The sequence below is a fragment of the Drosophila serrata genome, unplaced genomic scaffold, assembly GCF_035046125.1.
Source record: "Drosophila serrata isolate PLE 108 unplaced genomic scaffold, ASM3504612v1 contig_376, whole genome shotgun sequence".
Classification (NCBI taxonomy): domain Eukaryota; kingdom Metazoa; phylum Arthropoda; class Insecta; order Diptera; family Drosophilidae; genus Drosophila; species Drosophila serrata.
This window is the reverse complement of record NW_028257274.1, coordinates 785,166-803,337: the sequence shown is the minus strand read 5'-3', so window position 1 is coordinate 803,337 and position 18,172 is coordinate 785,166. Positions and strand designations below refer to the sequence as shown.

At 38.3% G+C, this 18,172-nt stretch overlaps 8 protein-coding genes across 14 annotated transcripts; 5 read left to right on the top strand and 3 right to left on the bottom strand.

The window, feature by feature from the left end:
* Positions 1-435: 435 nt before the first annotated feature.
* On the top strand, positions 436-2,485 carry lsn (vacuolar-sorting protein SNF8). The gene is made up of 3 exons (XM_020961974.2): positions 436-2,013; positions 2,070-2,216; positions 2,271-2,485. Exons 1-3 carry the CDS (start codon positions 1,544-1,546, stop codon positions 2,416-2,418), a joined length of 765 nt encoding a protein of 254 aa, XP_020817633.1. The 5' UTR covers positions 436-1,543; the 3' UTR covers positions 2,419-2,485.
* On the bottom strand, positions 2,416-4,262 carry LOC110191205 (uncharacterized). 4 transcript variants are annotated; one of them, XM_020961972.2, is made up of 6 exons: positions 4,136-4,262; positions 3,686-4,055; positions 3,415-3,535; positions 3,038-3,354; positions 2,778-2,977; positions 2,416-2,705 (listed from the first exon to the last, which is right to left on the bottom strand). In XM_020961972.2, exons 1-6 carry the CDS (start codon positions 4,168-4,170, stop codon positions 2,507-2,509), a joined length of 1,242 nt encoding a protein of 413 aa, XP_020817631.2. In that variant the 5' UTR covers positions 4,171-4,262; the 3' UTR covers positions 2,416-2,506. The 4 variants fall into 4 exon arrangements, with proteins under 4 accessions (XP_020817631.2, XP_020817630.2, XP_086695628.1 ...); XM_020961971.2 differs by having other exon boundaries at positions 3,038-3,535; XM_086839502.1 differs by lacking the exons at positions 3,686-4,055; positions 4,136-4,262 and having other exon boundaries at positions 3,038-3,361; positions 3,415-3,628.
* Cby (beta catenin antagonist chibby) lies at positions 3,318-5,124 on the top strand. The gene is made up of 3 exons (XM_020961975.2): positions 3,318-4,324; positions 4,385-4,561; positions 4,690-5,124. The coding sequence occupies exons 1-3, from the start codon at positions 4,169-4,171 to the stop codon at positions 5,023-5,025; spliced, it is 669 nt and encodes a 222-aa protein (XP_020817634.2). The 5' UTR covers positions 3,318-4,168; the 3' UTR covers positions 5,026-5,124.
* LOC110191190 (uncharacterized) lies at positions 5,098-6,143 on the bottom strand. The gene is made up of 3 exons (XM_020961958.2): positions 5,712-6,143; positions 5,501-5,655; positions 5,098-5,442 (listed from the first exon to the last, which is right to left on the bottom strand). The coding sequence occupies exons 1-3, from the start codon at positions 5,967-5,969 to the stop codon at positions 5,244-5,246; spliced, it is 612 nt and encodes a 203-aa protein (XP_020817617.2). The 5' UTR covers positions 5,970-6,143; the 3' UTR covers positions 5,098-5,243.
* A 1,658-nt stretch (positions 6,144-7,801) lies between these two features.
* On the top strand, positions 7,802-11,889 carry LOC110190956 (uncharacterized). 3 transcript variants are annotated; one of them, XM_086839501.1, is made up of 6 exons: positions 7,802-7,936; positions 8,069-8,552; positions 9,852-10,008; positions 10,442-10,557; positions 10,628-10,841; positions 10,904-11,889. In XM_086839501.1, exons 3-6 carry the CDS (start codon positions 9,894-9,896, stop codon positions 11,563-11,565), a joined length of 1,107 nt encoding a protein of 368 aa, XP_086695627.1. In that variant the 5' UTR covers positions 7,802-7,936; positions 8,069-8,552; positions 9,852-9,893; the 3' UTR covers positions 11,566-11,889. The 3 variants fall into 3 exon arrangements, with proteins under 3 accessions (XP_086695627.1, XP_020817300.2, XP_086695626.1); XM_020961641.2 differs by lacking the exon at positions 7,802-7,936 and having other exon boundaries at positions 8,137-8,556; XM_086839500.1 differs by lacking the exon at positions 7,802-7,936 and having other exon boundaries at positions 8,545-8,595.
* Positions 11,890-12,058: 169 nt separating this feature from the next.
* Positions 12,059-13,131, top strand: LOC110191128 (uncharacterized). Its single transcript, XM_020961881.2, has one exon. The coding sequence runs from the start codon at positions 12,287-12,289 to the stop codon at positions 12,953-12,955; it is 669 nt and encodes a 222-aa protein (XP_020817540.2). The 5' UTR covers positions 12,059-12,286; the 3' UTR covers positions 12,956-13,131.
* Positions 12,961-17,264, top strand: LOC110191114 (venom acid phosphatase Acph-1). 2 transcript variants are annotated; one of them, XM_086839499.1, is made up of 8 exons: positions 12,961-13,096; positions 14,310-14,477; positions 14,575-14,670; positions 15,610-15,738; positions 15,861-15,974; positions 16,043-16,180; positions 16,243-16,647; positions 16,704-17,264. In XM_086839499.1, exons 2-8 carry the CDS (start codon positions 14,337-14,339, stop codon positions 16,866-16,868), a joined length of 1,188 nt encoding a protein of 395 aa, XP_086695625.1. In that variant the 5' UTR covers positions 12,961-13,096; positions 14,310-14,336; the 3' UTR covers positions 16,869-17,264. The 2 variants fall into 2 exon arrangements, with proteins under 2 accessions (XP_086695625.1, XP_086695624.1); XM_086839498.1 differs by lacking the exon at positions 12,961-13,096 and adding an exon at positions 14,145-14,223.
* LOC110191115 (uncharacterized protein C15orf61 homolog) lies at positions 17,212-17,999 on the bottom strand. Its single transcript, XM_020961860.2, has 3 exons — positions 17,769-17,999; positions 17,514-17,700; positions 17,212-17,438 (listed from the first exon to the last, which is right to left on the bottom strand). The coding sequence occupies exons 1-3, from the start codon at positions 17,868-17,870 to the stop codon at positions 17,308-17,310; spliced, it is 420 nt and encodes a 139-aa protein (XP_020817519.2). The 5' UTR covers positions 17,871-17,999; the 3' UTR covers positions 17,212-17,307.
* Between the last annotated feature and the right edge of the window lie 173 nt (positions 18,000-18,172).

Sequence of the window (18,172 nt, the reverse complement as noted above, 5' to 3'; positions counted from 1 at the left end):
CCCACATTTACATATAATTCCCAACTGGTTCTAACATCCGCGGAACGAAGTGACTTCTGCCGGCCGAGTCTCAGAAATGTGTTGTGTTATAAAAGTTGCAAGTCATTGTTTATTAGTGTTCAAAGTTAGTAACTGATCATACATACTTACAAGTCATAGATACTTATTGATCATACTTACTTACTGGTCATAGATACTTACTGTTCAGAGTTATTCAGTGGTCATAGATATTTACTGTTCAGATTTACTTACTGCTCAGAGTTAAATTAAATATCAGCTCGCTGCTCCTCTCTGCCTCTCCCCCTCTCTCGCTATGTTAGTCGCTCTATGTTAATCTCTAGAGGCAACTCCTCTCCCGCCCACTCACACTCACTTTCTCTGCTCCTCTCTTTCCTCGGGGACTATAAATAGAGGCGCTAAGGGCCCGCGCGCCTCAGTCTGTCCTAGGGGTACGTAGTGTTAACATCTCAAGTGATAGTGATAGTGATTACCTTTCGATCCCAAAAATATGACGTGGCCAATGCAATACATCTGGATGACCTGGAAGAAGCTCACTTGGATAAAGTCACCCAATCTTGGTCACTACAGTGGAAGGAAGTAAACAATGACGTGTCCTTTACTGCGGCATGTCTTAACCATAACATTTATATTATGTGTGACTTCAGACTTTGGTCCCCTTTACATATTTACTGGTCATAGATACTTACTGTTCAGAGTTACTTAAGTTCATTGATACTTACTGATCATAGTTAATTACTGGTCATAGATACTTACTGTTCAAAGTTACTTAATGTTCATTGATACTTACTGATCATAGTACCTATGATTACCAACTCGTTCTAACATCCCCGGAACGAAGTGACTGTTCCCGGCCAAGTCACAGAAATGTGTTGTGTTACAAACGTTGCAAGTCATTGTTTATTAGTGTTCAAATTTAGTAACTGATCATACATACTTACTGGTCATAGCTACTTACTTGTCATAAATACTTAATTTTCAGAGCTACTTACTCTTCAGAATTACTTACTGTTCATAGTTACTCAGTTAAGAAATATTAATATTAATGAATAGGACAGCAATATATATTTAAACAAGAAAATAACACAAAAAATATAACAGAATATGAATTATTATAGACTTGTTTGCTTGAAAGCTTAAATTAACATAGACTTTAATTGTTATTATATAATAGTTTATTATGATTATATTTTTTATATGATTTATTTCATATATTTTATGAATAGTTCATTTCATATATATATATATAAATATATAAACCTTTTGACAAGGTTTAATTAACATTTATTAACTAACATTTTAAGGCTTTTTCATCACTTTTTACATTTTAATTTAAATATCCATGAAATTCAAATAGTTATCAGTGGCGCTATGTTAAATCGGCAAGTCTGGCAACCCCAAGTGTATCAGCGATATATTGCTTATGTACATCGATAGAATTGAACATCGCGGCTTTCCCACCTCTATGATAATAATAACAAACATTACAATGCTGATAGTGCAATTCCTTAGCTAATTAATAAAAATGCGTCGTCGCGTGGGTCTTGGTGCCATTCAGCAACAAAAATTGGCTGCAGAAAAGTACAAGGACAAGGGCACCGACCTGCAGGAATCACAGCTGGAGCAAATGACCAAACAAATGGAGGTTTTTCGCATTAAGCTCGAGGAATTTGCCATGAAGCACAAGGAGGACATACGCAAGAACTCCCAGTTCCGCAGACAGTTCCAGGAGATGTGCGCCGCCATCGGTGTGGATCCGCTGGCCACGGGCAAGGGTTTCTGGAGTGTCCTGGGCATGGGTGACTTCTATTACGAGCTGGGGGTTCAAGTGGTGGAAGTGTGCCTGGCTGCGAATCATAAGACGGGCGGCCTCATGGAGCTGGACGAGCTGAGGCGGCGACTAATAGCCGCTAGGGGTCAGAGTGTAGTGCATCAGGAGATTACCAAGGAGGATATACTGATGGCCGCCAAGAAACTGACCATCTTTGGCAATGGGTAAGATGAATAAGGGAGAACTTTATTGGGAAAGAATTACATTATTGTCCTTTCAGCTTTGTGGTGCACAAACTGGGCAAGGGCAAGTACATGGTACAGTCTATACCCGGTGAGCTAAGCATGGAGGAGACCAACATACTTAATGCAGCCTCCAATACTGAGCAGGGTTGTGTCACACAAAGTCAACTTATTAGGGATTTGGGGTAAGTTTTTCATATAGTTTCTCTTGTAAATCTCCCAAATTGTTCCCCTCTTAGCTGGACAGACTACCGCACACAGCAATCCCTGGACAAGGTCCTCGGTGAAGGTCTCTGCTGGATAGATAAACAGACAGAGAATGAACCCGCTTACTGGTTCCCCAGTTTGTTTCCCGGTCGCAATACTCAGACTGCAGTCACAGCGTAGTGTTCAATCCCAAACGAGTTAATGTATTTAATACCAATCAAAAAATATATATCTTTGTACAACTGTACAGGAGTTAAATGATATAGAACTATGGCTGGATACAATCGCCCGCAGCTCCACCCTTGAGCATACGATTGTCCGCCTGCAATTCTTCGTTTTCCATCTTCAGCTTATAGATCACAGCTTCGAAACGTTGCGTCATGTCTTCCATGGCGACGCGGTAATTGGCCTTGAGCTTCCTGCAGGACGACACATAGCGCTCTATTTCACTCTCGTAGTGCTTTTTGCTGGCAATAAAGAGAAGTTTTATAATTATATTAAGTTTTTTATATGTTAAATAATTAAATCTTATATCTTACTCTACAGAATGTTGTTCCTCCTCGTTGTGGAAATCGTTGACGGATCGCTCTAGCTCGTTTATTTGCTGGCAGGCCACCCGAACTTCGTCCTCCAACTTGACATTCTGCTTTTGTGCATCTCTCAACTTTTGCTCTAGCTGATTGTTTCTTACTTCCAGTTGATGCACCACTGCCTTGTGCTCCGCCTGCTCCTTCCGCATCTATATAATGGTACAAATAGATATATATCTATTGGAAGTGAGTAGTTTCTGTTATCTCACTTTTTCCTTTATTAAACCAATAATCTTGTCTTTTTCGACAATCCTTTGCTTGAATTCATCCATCTCGCGGTCTACGCGAGTGGCCGCTTCTTCCATGACGGTGCCAATGGTACCTGCCAGGTGGTTAACCTCCTCCTTGCTGGCCGCAGCTCGCTTTTCGGCATCAATCCTCGCCAATTCGGCTTCATCGAATAGGGTAAGAGCCTCCTGGACCTTTCGCATGGCAATGTTCTCTCGACGCGTGCTTGCATCAAGCAGATGGCGGGTGTTTTTCAGAGAGAGCTCGCATTCCTTTAGCTGATGCTGGAGACTAGAGACTAGATTCTGCTGTTTGTCAGAATACCGCAGCTGGTCTTGCAGTTTTCTCAGCTTCTCACCATCCCGCTGTCTGTGGTCGTGCAGAACTTTGATAGTTTCCGCCTTGGTGCGTATTTCCTTCTGCTGGACATTTACCTTGGCTTCCAGCATCTTTAAAGCTCTCTCGTAACGCTGGCTAGACTAAAGCAGAAGGAAAAAAAAGAGTGAAAATTAAGAAAATGAAAACGAAAACGAAAGATTTTGATTATGATTTTGGTGTTAAATCCAAGTATTTACTGAAAGTACACAGAAGTCATGGAGCACTAGTCCTTAGAATGTTCACATATGTACCTCCTCGTCATCCGAGTCTTGCAATTGAGCACGGTATCTCTTTAGCTCCAGCTCCATGTTATCGATAGTCCGCTGGGAACAGGCCTGCACCGAAAGTAGGTTTCTATGGTCATTTTCCAGGAGCTTCACCTGCTGCTTGGACAATGCCAGAGCTTCATTGGTTAGCTTTAGACGCTTGCTTAGATCCTGATAATCTCCACAGGCCATTAGCTTCTGGTATCTGGCCAATTCGCTGCTTAGGGTATCGTTCTCCGTACGCACTCCCTTGATGTTCTCCCGGAGTTGGGCCTGTTCCTGTTGAAATCGACGAAGATCTTGATTGGTTGCTTGGACCAGACGATCCACACCTTGGATGACCTCCCGTACTCGGCTGAGGAGGGAGGATAATGGGGATTTAGTTGGGTTTTTCAGTGATTTAATTTCTGTTAGTTTGAAGTTTTTTTGTCTCACCTGGGATGGAGATGGTTGTTGGCCTCCTGTGTCATGATTATTTTCGGAATGTGCTCAAGTTTTATGGATAAACTTCAGACGGGTTTTTGTTTGACATTATTTCTGGCAGTTGAAGTAGGCCAGTTGCCTTTAATTAGGGTTTCTTTGAACACAACTCATTTTTTTCTACGAGTCTTGATTGATACAGAGGTAAGTTTTGTATCATAATTAATGCACTTTTAATAATTTTAGTTAATAATATTATTTTAGTCCTGTAAACTGGCTGCCAAAGACCTTCTGCGCACTCGAATGTGGACTTCTTCTCAGCTAGTAAATCCTGAGCCGTCTCCTTTATTTTTTGGGGAGAAGAAAACCTTGGCTCGTTCAAAGAACCACCTTTGCTGGCCACTCTCAATCTGTTGTGGCTGCTTGCCACCCTTTAAACAGGTAATACTGCCACGAGTCCTGGCACGTTCGCTGACCTCCCTGCGGCAGGTGTCGGTTGTCCTGGGCAACGAGCCGAAACCAAAACAAATAATAGTCCAGACGAAATAATGGTCAACTTTCCATTGCAGTCACTTGCCATGCCGCTGTTCAACAAGAAGTTCGAATCGAAACCGATTCCAGTGCGTCAGGGTCGCTGCAATACGGGTCATCCAGTGGCCACCGAGGATTTGGATGATTTCCGGCAGATTTCCCTGACTCTGGGCAACAAGGAGCTGCGATTTGCGGATGGCATTTGGATGCACTCGTCCCGGAAGGGCGATGTCGATGATATGCTCAGACTGAACAGAAAGTTTCGGGCCCTTGAGGAGGAGAATAATATGTGTAACTTGAAGATTGAAGTGATGCTGGATCTGTTGGCGGAACATGCCACAGAACTCAATGAATTGAAGCCCAAAGAGAAGTGAGGAGTTGGAAAGGATGTCATAAAGAATAAAATAAATAATTTAATGTAATAAAATTAAAACTTCAAAAAACCATTTATATTTGATGGTCTTAAAATTTAATGCAATTTTTTTAATTCACATTTTAACATTTTAAATTTAAAACAAGATCCATAGCTTGTAGAGGTTTTTGCTGTTTAAATTAAAATATATGTATAACCCAAATAGAACATTTTCCAAACTTAAGGCTGGTGAGTGCTGCCGACTGAGGAGGAATTGTTTTTCTCCTTGATTGCCAGAACATCGGAGTTATCTTTCCTGAAACGAGACATTTCTGCATCGAACTTTTTCATGAGTTTATCCATATCCTTCTTAAAGTTTTCCTTGATTTGGTCCTGCATCAAGAGATACTCAATCACCTGAGTGCTGTGCAACTGTTTACTGTGATAATTAAATAATTATTTTAATAACTTAAATAATATTTATAACAAAATCTTACAGTTCAGCTGTCTGCTTCTCCATGTCAACGTTGACCTCAGTTAAGGATCTTTGGGCCTCGGCCTCGAGTTTCTCATCTTTTTTGAGGGCTGCCCTGTATTTTTGCATCAAGAGATTGTGCTTCACAGGATCCGATTTGGGTACTTCTAAATGTAACTATTAAGGATATACTATTAAAAAAAATATTAAAAACATTAGGTTCTTAAGGTAACCTGCTCTCTCATGGACACAATAAATTTCTCTCTTTCGCACAGTTCTTGTTTTATCTGATCCATTTTAAATTCGACATCCTTTTTTGCCTCCTCCGCAATGCTGTCTACCGATTTTCTGGCTAGTATAGGAACCTGTAGACTTAGATTTTCCAAGGCTTCGCCATTTCTTTGAGTCAACTCCTCAGCACTTTTACAGGACCTCTCAAGCATCTGACATCTTACTAAAAACTCATCACATTTACCTCCACGGTAACTCATGATTGCTACGGGTTTTTAGAGGCTGTAGATTTTTATGGACTCGAAAAATGCTTTAATTTTCTAGAGAAATGCTTAAAACCTTTAAACACTTTAAAGTAAAGCCAAAAAGTATCGAATTTTGTAGGACCAGAAAAAACTAACTATGCTAAGGAGACTGGATTTCTGAAGTAAACTATATTAAAGGTACTAATACCCCTTAGTGTGTTTAAAAATGAGCATAAGGTGTAATAAGAGCACAACCGGAACCGGAAACTTAGTAAACAATATAAAAATAAATGTAATGTAGAAGGTATTTTGAATAAGAAGTATTTGTAAATTATCTCTTAGTTGCAGATTAAGAGATTAATAAGATAACTACCATTATTTATCTTTAATATAACTTGAATAACTAAATGGTAATTATGAGCCCAACCGGAAGTTATCAGAGCCCAATTGGAAGTAAAGTTTATGAAATTATTAAAGTGTCTTCTTCATACCAATAATAGTGCATTTAAAGAGCTTATGGGAAATCAAGTCAAGTATAAAACACTATTGTTTGTTTATCGTAAATACCATAAATATAGTTTTTATATTTTTTTTGACCCAAAGTTACCTAATTTCGATTAAGACCCAACCGCATACTCGAGATCTATTTATAATGCCACATTAATCAGTTTCACATGCCCATCGGGGGTCCCAGATACCGAGGGGTTCGGAGCGGCCCATTGGGCATTAATTTGGATTTGTAGACTGCCATGGAGGAGAGCTGGTCAAATTGGTTGTGGCATTGTTGTCGTGTCGCCATTGGCAGCAATCTATAGACGCCATCGGATCGGTTCCATTCCGTCCCGTCCGCCGGGCGAGCTGACGATGGCTTCCGCTCCTGCTGCCGCTCCATTTATTGGCCGTTTGATAAGCCAAGTTGCCTCCCCCCTCCCGCCGATAACCCCGGCAATCGAACGGTGGCCGATATGATAACACCACCACCGATGAGCCATACAAGTGCTATATAAATACCGGTCTGCATTTACATGAACTCCCCATCCCTCCATCCAGTGAACCCTTCCCTCGAAATCCCCCTTCTGTATGGGCTTAGACAAATTTCCAGATCACCCGATAGAGCTTAGCGCTCTAATCTTGGCAGGGAAATGGTTAGTTGGGGATGTAGCTCTGGGAAAGTGAGAGTACAAGTAGAGGTTGAGGGTACGGTGCGGGTGCTCTCGGTGGATCTATGTACATAGGTGTGCGCGGACAGGGCCCATATCGGTCCACTCCATCGACTACTGTATATTTACGCACCGATATTGATATGCGATAAGCAAAACTGCTTATAAAACACATTTATTTTGTTGTTTCACAGCAATGCCAGTGCTTAAAGGCCATAGGGCACTGGGGAAAAATTAGGGTAAATTCCATGTTTTTAAAATAATATATAATCATAAATATAATATAATAATAATATAATATCATAAGTTTCTAACATGATAATAGCCTTGGTTATCTATAAAAATTTGTTTATTAAATATGAAATGTTTTTTAAAGAGCAGCTTATTATAATTTTTAAGAGGTATAAATGCATGAACTTATCTCTTTAATTTTAATTTTATTAAAACCGGTCGACTATATTATATAGCTTCTATAAAAATGTTCCTTAAATGTAGAGAAAATACCAAAACTGTGACTGTGAATGTGTAAATCTCTTGCTCTCTCCTCTTGTCTCTCTCTCTCTCTCTTTATCTCTGTCTTGCCCTATATTTCTCTTTAACCATCTCTAGAGATCTTTGTGTCTCTCTCGCTCTCACTTTCTCCGTTCTCTCCACTGGGAGGGTATAAATACAGGCACTGCACTCGCACTGGCCTCATTGTGTTCCCGGCCTACCCGCTGTTTACATCTATGGGGATGGTGTAGTGATTGCCCTTCGACCCGAAAAATATATATTTGGCTTACCAATGTTGGATTTCATATTCGAACCAATGATCCTCCAAGGGTATATTTTGACTTTTGAAGATAGCTTCCATCATTGTTCTAAATTCGTTTTTATCCTGATGTTTATAAACATGAACTTTTTGTATACTATAAATACTTTAAAAGTTTGCAACTTCAATCCAATTTTTTGCAGTGCTCTGTCGACAGCGAACGCCTGGCCGCTGCCGTCGCTAGCGAGGGGTAACACTTGTTCGATTCGTGTATTACAGTAGTTTGTTGATAGCCAGCCCCGCGTACGGATCGACTCGGAACGGAACGTAACAGATCGTTTAGTCACGGAAAAGCGAAAACGATCGGGAGATCGATCGATGTGCCACAATATTTACGAACCACCGTAGACCACCAATTACCGGGAGAGAGGAACCAAAAAAAACAAAAGCAAAAATTGAACCAATAGACGCCGGAAAACAAATATATTTTGCGGTGTCAGCGAGGATTCCAGTAGCCAAGCTTTGATATGCACATTCTCTGTGTGTGTGGCATTAGGTAACCGGAGACTCAAAGACCCTGGTGGACACTTGGTGCCTCTTTATTTAATCAAAACACTTCCCGTCATATCAGCAAAAGGCGAATATGAAGCCATCGCCTCAGTTGACCATCCGCTGTTAGCCGCCGCAGTGAGTGAGTGCTCCTATTTTGATTCCACTTTGGGCCAAATCGGTAAACAAATTGTCTATTAAACAATCAAACTTTTCACCTAATAAATGATATCGTATAAATCAATTGGGTTCGATGCCAATCAAGTGGAGCAACACAGATAAATCTCCATCACAATAGACTACAGATCACATCGCGGATCTTGGAAAGCTAAACGAAAATAAAAAGCATAAACAAAACGTCTTCCCTCGCATCAAAAGTGTTTTATGAGTTTTCAGTGATTGGGAAATGATTTGTTCGTGACATTCCCTATTGAATTAATTAATATATTTTGAAGAACAAAAGTAACATGTTTTGCGAGGACAATTAAAGTTAGAGAACCATAAATCCAGGGAACATTTCTTTTTATATTACTTCCAATCAAGTTTTATTTAAGACTCATTAATATTTCCTAAAAAAAGTGGAGAACATTCATTTTAGAGCTCAAAAAAGCGCCTACATTCATCGTTTTTAAATCGATATTTGTATACAAAAACAAACGAAAACTTCCATTGCCTTACAATTTACGTTCAAATACAATTATCATTATTGATAGATTTCTATGCGATTCTCATGGATTCTACAGATTCTTATTTAGTTAAAAACACAGCAAGTAAAGCACAGTTTTCAGACTATATTACTATTCCCTATCAAAGTCTATTTAAAACTATATTTTATTTATTCCCGCACCATTTGGTTTCTAATTGGAACATTAATTTTGAAATACAACTAAGAGCTCTTCTATGCACTTTGCGATCTATTGAGTGCCCCCGTAAGGTTCCCCTTCTCCAATTGATAAATAGTCGGCATTATCGGTACGGCAATGATTTATTGTTGCATAAATGGCACTCACTATTTATTAATAAATGAGAAGCGAATTTCTGATAATTTATATATATATATATATAAATGTTATATATGAGTGAGCACCAAGGATTTGGGCCTTTAGTTTGTACACACACTTGTTTGTGGGCCAATGTAGAGCACCCGTTCGCTTCAAATGGCCAAGTAAATAAACAAAAGTGGGATTTTTACACTCATCGCCATCGACACAGCGCACAATAAAATGTGTGAAAAATATGCTCGAGCCGAGTGGAAATGCAATCGCGTAGACCAAATAAATAAATAAATAAATACAATCGAGGAGAGCCACGAATGTTTGCTAAGAAATTAAATGAAAATCGATCATTTAGGAGGGAAATGAACAACGGCCCAAAAGTGGAATTCAAATAAATAAATTCTTGCAGAGACCAAACTAACTAATCAAAATCATTCGACAGGTTCCTTTTAGAGATAACAAAACTATGTCGTGGAAATGCTAAATGGAAATGGATCCAATGATTTGTGATTTGAGATCTAGCCACATATATTGGCTATTGATTCTCATTTGTATTTGCGGTTTGGATCGAACCACAGGTTTCTTTGTGGACTATACAGGTAAGCTGGGATTGGGAATTCTATAACAAAATTAAATATAATAAGTAATTGGGTTTATATTATTTATTTGCCTATATTTATTAAGTTGTAGAGCAGAGTTTTGTTTAATATTGTATGTTGCAAAAGGTTTAGTCAAGGTATTTTGATTAATGCTGATTAATTTAAGTAAAATATTTAAAATTATATTTATTTGAATGAGAAACTAGTTCATCACTTCACAAAGAAAGCTCTTTGTAACTCCACGTTTCCGCATTCATTCGTCAAAATGCTTTTGGAATGGAAGGTTAATCGCAATTTCGGTTAGAACATTTGAATGCTTGATAAGATACTGTCAATTTGGCTATCATCATTGGCATGGAAAATAGTAAACAATTTTTTTTGCCATTGCCTTGATTGAATTGTTTGGTTTGGTTTTTTTTCTTTTTTGGTGCAGAAAACACTGAACTTATACAGCAAAGAGCCGGCTTTGATGTCAAGCTACAGTGCAATCTCAAAGGATTGGTGGACGAGAGTATGTTATCTGACATTAAGATACATTGGTACTTTAAGGTATTTATTTTGTATAATTTATAATATTTTATTTTTTGTTTAATATAAATGAATTTGAATACTTATGTAGCAATGCAGCGACAATAATTGTCATCAGTTGGAGTCTACAGAAGAGTGGACTGCCTTGCCCTGTGAGCCAAGTCTTTGTCGACCTGAACTCTGGCTTCGTAATGTCACAGAGCGTTATTCGGGACTCTATAAATGTAGTATAAATCCCCATATTTGGGATAGAACCCAGGCTGTAGATGTGCAGCTGGTTCGTACTTATCAACTGGATGTTAAGAGTAAGAAACTCCCTTAAAAATATAGAAAACTTTAAATTAATATTCTCAATCTTTTATGGTAGATACCTCTCTGGCTGCTCCTGAGTTTGTGGACTCGTATCCCAATAATAAAACCGCTCTTCTGGGCAGCCGGGTGGTGTTCCAGTGTCGGGTGCACAGCGAGGAGCATCCCACTATCAAGTGGTTCAAGCGACACACCTTTATGGGCACATCCCAATCAACAGGTGAAGCTGCCACATCAACCAGTGCCTCGAATTTCAGCACACACATTGTTCGTTATAATGGCAGAACCTATGAACTTCTGCCCGCTGCCCCCGAGAAGCTAGTGGGATCACAAATGTATCTCAGCAAGTTGATCCTGGATGGTGTGAGGCTCAGGGATGCCGGTCACTACGCCTGCGTGGCCATCAGTTATCGGGGTCACAAGATACGGGAGGCATTCCTGGAGGTGTTACCCGATCCGGAAGAGGAGCAGGAACTGGGTCAGGAGAAGGAGTACTGGGTGGACTATGACAATGACGAGGAGAGAGTTTCAACCAGTGATCCTCTGGAGTTCCTACTGCTATTCCTCATGCCCTTGGGCCTGGCATTGCTACCACTTATCGTGTGGCTAAGTTACTTGCTCTACAAACACTGTTCGGCGGGACATGGTCATGGAAAGTGTCAGGGAATGGATTCGGATGAGGATCTGGACACTGAACGATGTGTCCTAGGCGGACACTGAGGCTTTATTTTGCAAGATTCCGGAATTATGCTGCATTACGCTTATTATGGTTAGAACTAAAGACTGTTTTGTAGAAATATAATTAGTTTTTAAGAAGAAACTAGAACGTAAAAATATTCCAAAATTAAAAACATGATGTTAGTAATTTAAGCTAAAAATATTAAAAATATTATATAGTATTTTTATATATTAAAATCAAGTTATATTTAAGGTTTTAGAATATGATTTTGTTACTCGAATTTGTTTCAAAATTCGTTTAAAGAATACAAATGTTATATTTACGTTAAAAAAAGAAATTTAAAACTAAAAGATTTTTATACCTAATTCTTCTTCTATTTTTATTTATAAAATTATATGAATGCATTAATTTCTGAGAAGGTTTTTGGAAATTAGAACATTTTTGTACATGACATTTCTAGCAACCTGTCATTTTTTCGCCAGTAGGTTGAATGTGTTTGAATATTAATAATACATATTACATAGGCACAGTTCAAAATTTACCTTCTACTTCTATCAAATTCCAAATTCCCATCCGTCTCCGTTTCCTACAGATACAGAGTCCTCATTTTGGGCATTATAGATTGCAGCAATTATTCACGGAGCAGCATCTTCATCTATTCAATCTGATTCGAACTGGCTTGGTACCGTTTTTTGGATCTCTAGAAAATACCAGGATAGGTCTCAATCCCAACCCAATTAGCCAGGAATAGATCGGGCTATAATGTCTGACCATAGCACTTACTATGGGTACTTTACGCCCGGGATCTATGACTACCCGGTGACCCACAGTGCCATATCCACGCCGAGTGCGTATAGCTGGGAACCGATCTTGCCCAGCGGTCCCTCGCCCAATTGGTGCTCTCTTCCCGTGCAGAATAATGTCACCTATGTAGCTGGACCCTTGGGTGGCGTTATCAATTACGTGTCGGATGTGGATTCCCACCTGGCTCTGCCCACCCGCCAAAATGTAAACTCAAGTATGTTTTATACAACTCTGCCGCAATTTCAGGAGGAGGAAGATGAAGAGGAGGAGATGACCTCTTATCGACTCCAGTCTCTTCAATCGGTTCCGAATTTCCGTCAGATGCATGAAGATCACTTCACCAATGATGAGGAGGCTTATGGGTTTGCTGTTCCACTCAACGGTTTTTGTCTGGCTCTTCCTCCTGGGGAAGAGAAGGAATCCGAGTCGGAACCGGATCAGGCGAGTGAGAAGCAGCAGAAATCCACCGTGGTGATCACCGATGTCTCGGAATCTAAAGCAACGCAGGCTAAGGTAATCCCAAAGCGAAAGAAGCGAACGCACAAGCGGATCTATAAGTCCAAACAGGGTTATCTTGTTGAGGAACCCACCAGCGAACTATCGGATGAGGAAGGAGCTGCTCCATAGGAAATACTAGAACAATTCTAGGATATATGGGATGATATATGTAATTGCATATATCCCCATATCGAATTATTTCTACATGTCGAGATGTATTCATGCATAAAGTAGAACTGTTCAAATTCGATTTGTCATTGCAATTTGAAAGTAAGCCAAATACATTTTATAGAGATAGTCTTGTATGTTCTTTTTTTTATATTATTAAAATATCTTCAAAGAGGTTAAAGAATGAAACGGAAAAGGATATATGCAGAGTAATAAATGTACATGTATGTAAGATGAATCAATACTCTGATATATCATAACTATATACTTTCAACGAGAGACAATGGAATATAATAATATATTTAGGATATTTCCTATTTATAATATCTTTATTTATACCTTAAATGCAAATGTGTTGTATAACTAAACTCCAGTTTATCAAAAATTGTAATATTGATATTTTATTTAGCGCGTTATTATTGATCTCATATAGGAGTTGGTTCCTAACTGTTTTATTCTTAACTTAAATTTAAAAAAATATTATCATTAATATTTAAATCCAAATAATTTGGGAATATTTGCTTTCGTGTTAATTCATAATAATAATTTTAGAATACAAAATGAGATAGGGGTATATCTCATTTTATTAAATTATTTCAAATTAATAAGAAACAAAAATGTATTGTTCAACCCTTCTTAATTTTCCGTGGTTAATTTATATAGTTATAATATTTTCGTTTAAATAATAACTTTTCCGAAATATCTCATTTTATTGGGAATTGTCATAGAGGAGACCTTGTAACATGGCAATAATAATTAAGTAGCTAGTTAAAAGTTCAAAAACAAGCAACCTAAACTATAAATAATAGGATAAGACAAAGGTAATGTAATCCTCACATAAGTGCAAATTGAATGCACCCCTTCTCCATATAGTACACAGTAGCACTCAGTCGAGACCTAATTTACACTCGGGCATTGAGCAACTAATTTAATTATTCGCACATGTTGGCAGAGACCTCACTCTCCCTCTCCCCCTCAGGTGCTCGTATCTCTTGAATTGCTATCTCTTTGACTCTCACCTTTGCTCTATCTCTAGACTCCCCTGTTCTCTATAGCTCCCTCTCTCTTTCAGAATGGGTAGCCACCTCTCTTTCTAGGTCAGTTGCTCAGTTGCTCAGTTTATGTAGTTGCTCAGCTGCCTTGGTTTCTCAGTTGCTCAGTTGTTGTACGGCTTTTGTTGCCATCGGACGTGACTTGTTTTTGTTCAATATTTTGTATAGATAGAGCGGGTCAGCGGAATACACTCGCTATAAAATAAACAAAAAACTATTTATAGGCTGCAAATCTTAAGTATATTTTCTTGATCGAACTGCAGCAGGAGCAAAGGCCCGGATCCAACATAATGGACTGCAAATCGCGACGCGGCACCAAAATATCGGTGATCGCCTTGGGCAGCGCCCTGTGTTTCGTTATGATGGCATACTTTGTGTTCGGTGATAGCAACGATGAGCAGGGCTTGCGGAATCTACGCATGATATCCATAGTAAGTAAGCCCCGAGAGCAAAACATATAAACATATAAATATATATATCCGAGAGTGAGCTATAGCTAAGCATATTGTGTTTTTATCAATCTCACAGCTGTTTAGACATGGAGCCAAGAATCCCTCTGGTCTCTACCCATTGGATCCCCATGCAGCACACGACTGGCAGGGAGGCTTGGGAGCTCTAACACCGGTAAGTAATTCATTTTAAATAGTTTTTACAGTAATATTATTAAATTAAAATGGTAACTAGTCTAATTAATTGTGGAACACACTCTGCAAAGCTTTAAAACCCACCAAATTAATGGTTTCAATTGAGTTCCAATAAAGAGATATGCTATAAAATTTTTTGTATAGCAACTATGTAGTAAACAAAAAAGGCAACACACTTCGGAGAGCCGATCATTTTATACCCTTGCAGTTTCCAATTAATTTATAGGAAATCGATTATAACTTAGCTGAAATTATTTGCATTTTTAAAATAAATATTTATCCGTATTTTTATATGACAATTTTTACCATAAATCAAAGTTTCAAAAAATAAACTATTTGGCTAAGCCAAAAATGCTTAAATTTAAATTCGGTAAGCTTTCCTATATCAGTTTTTATTAATTCTTAATACTCAAATTAATAATTAAACAATTTTACCTTTGATAAATTTTTGACAATTTTAATGATGTAACTGTTAATGTTCAACTGTTAATGCTGATCAAAAACATACATATATGATTTATAGGGTCGTAAATGACTCCTTCACATTGTTATAAACTTCTGACTGAAATTATAACATAATACCCTTCAAAGGTATAAAAATAATATTTATATAAAGAACATTAATTTAAGGTAGCTCCACTGCTTTTTAAGCTAATCAGTAAGCACTTAGTACTTGAGCTGTAAAACTAAAATAGTTGCTGTTATTTTATTAAGATCATTAATACCAGTAGTATATACTTTAATTGGTTTTCACATGATAAGCCTTCAGTATTTGAATTAGAACCATCAACAATCAGACCATGATTCTTTATATCAAGCATTATATTAACATAATAATTATTTATAGTAAACCTTATGTTAATATAATAAAAACCAAATAGTATTTAATAATATTATAATATCTTCTTCACACCCACAGAAAGGCACCCTCCAAGCTTATAATCTGGGAAGGAATCTGCGCATGCGCTACTACCGTCTCCTGCCCTCGAACAGCCTCTACACGCAACAGCAGGTCCATGTGCTCAGCTCAGCTGCTGAGCGCTGTGTGGTGCGTCAATCGTTCCGATAACTATATAAACATATATATATATATATATATGACATAGCTATAGCTATCTGCCCGCGATGGGGGAGCCCTAATCAGTTGGCCGGTTGGTTGTTATCTTTTAGATGAGCGCCCAAAGCGTCTTGGCTGGCATGATGCCGCCGCTGGAGAATAACAATGTGTTGCCAATACCCTGGCAGCCGGTGGCAGTGAATACGTTGGCGCGTAATGATGATATCGTAAGTGCAATTTAACAATAAACCAAGTGCAAGTCATCATAATTATTATAATATTATTTCTATTACAGTTGCTGGCCCAAAAGAAGCCCTGCCTGAAGTATGATCACATCTTACAGAAGCTCTACAAGTCACCGCCGGCGGAGCTTCAGAAACTAAACGAGGAGAACCTGGAGTTGTATAAACTACTGACTAAAAATACAGGGAAGGTGGGTGAGGTTCTTCAGTTTTCAATTTAAAAGTTAATGCTAATATAATTCCTTTGTCACAGAACATTTCCAATGTCCTGGATGTGGAACTGTTGTATGGCACTCTGAAAACCGAAGAGGAGGCTGGTCTGGTTTTACCCGATTGGACGGAGAATATATATCCCGAGGAGATTAGACCCTTGGCCGAGCGGAGTTATACCCTTTTCACTGAAACCAATCTGATGAAGAGGATCAAGGGTGGCGCCTTCCTTACCGAAATACTCTTGAAAATGCAAAATAAGCGGAAGAGGAACCTAAATCCCGATCGAAAGATATTTCTGTATTCCGGACATGATGTTACCATGGTTAATGTGATGAACGCATTGGGAATACTTGATCAGACTACAAATCTACCTGAATATGCCTCGGCTTTGGCCTTTGAGCTGCATCACAGCAAGTCATTCGCCGATACTGATTTTGAAGTGAAGGTTGGTTATTGATTTAATAATTATGTCTTTTCTATATTTTTTAAATATTTTTCCAGCTCGTTTATTACTATAACAGTGAGGATAAGTTCCCCAAGGAGCTAACCATTCCCAATTGCGATGCACCTTGCTCGCTTACCCAGTTCGAGGCCTCAGTCAAGTCCTTGCTTCTGGATAATTATGATGAGACCTGTGAGAATCATACGACTGATTGCAAAAACTGAAATTTCTTCCATTGTTGAACCTTGGTGATTGTTATAACTCGGTTTATCTAAGGTGTCTCTTAATCTCTGGTCAATACAAAGCAATTGTTAGGTTTTAAATAAGGGAAAGTAGCTGGACATATGTATATCTTAAGGATTGAACCGAAGTGAAGGATAAATATTTCTTACTTAATACCCAAAACCTAGGGCTTAAGCAATAAACCTTAAAAAGACATAAGTGGATAAAAAGTTGGCCAAAAAAATAAATAGAGGCTTCTCCTCTATTGATTTATATTCCTTCTTAGCAATTGTTCTTGAATCTCCAGAAACTAAACTTCAAAAGACCCCGAAATATGTTAAGTTGTTGCCCTCAATAATTGTTAAACTTTAATAAATATGTACATACATAAATGAGAAGGCTGTAGTTTTCCTTTCATTTTTGGCCTTTTACAAATTCAATTCAAAAACTGGCACCTTTATCCTCGGCATACAAGAAATATATGGGAACCTTCACCGTCTCACTGACATGAACAATCTCTGTGTGGCTAATTAGGCGAATGGCAGCCAGTCCATAGAATAGCATAGGTAAGCCTGAAATAGAGTATATAGAGTTCAATATAATATATATTGAAATGGTTTATAATTGATTAATTATCTCTTACTCACCCAAATTGATGACCTTTAGGAATCGAAAGAACTTGTCCTCCAGCCAAAGATCCTGTACTTCCCTCTTGCTACAGTGATACTTCATATACGGATAGCAGGCAGTGCGGAGTATGTGGTAATTGGTTCCACTGTCCAGGGTCCAGTTAAAGTGCGACATTCCCCTCTGATCATTGGTCACATCCCGCAACTTTACTTAGTGAATAGGATTCAATTTAAGCTCAATTGCCTTAATCCAACGGAGAGACTTTTACATACCTTGACGAAATATGATGTCCAAGGTGGCTCATGGCATTGTTTTAAATATGCGGTCAGGACTTCTGAGGCTCGAGGCTTCAGTAACAGGCGGGTGAGTTGCATTTTATAAACAATTTTTTATGCCTTATTGCATCACAAAATAATAACAATAGCAGCTGGGACCAGAGATTGTTTACTATTCTTGAAAGTATATCGTTTAACAGCTGATTTGGTATCGATAGAGATAGGAATGAATGTTGTCCGATGTTTATGGGAAAGCTAAAAATAAAGCTTTTTTTAATATTGCTCTGAAAAATATAAGCTTTTCCTACAACTTACATATGTATGTATTTATTTGAAAATAGTTTGTGTTATTAAAGCGATTGTGAATGTAATATTATTATTTATAATACTTTGGAAGGGTT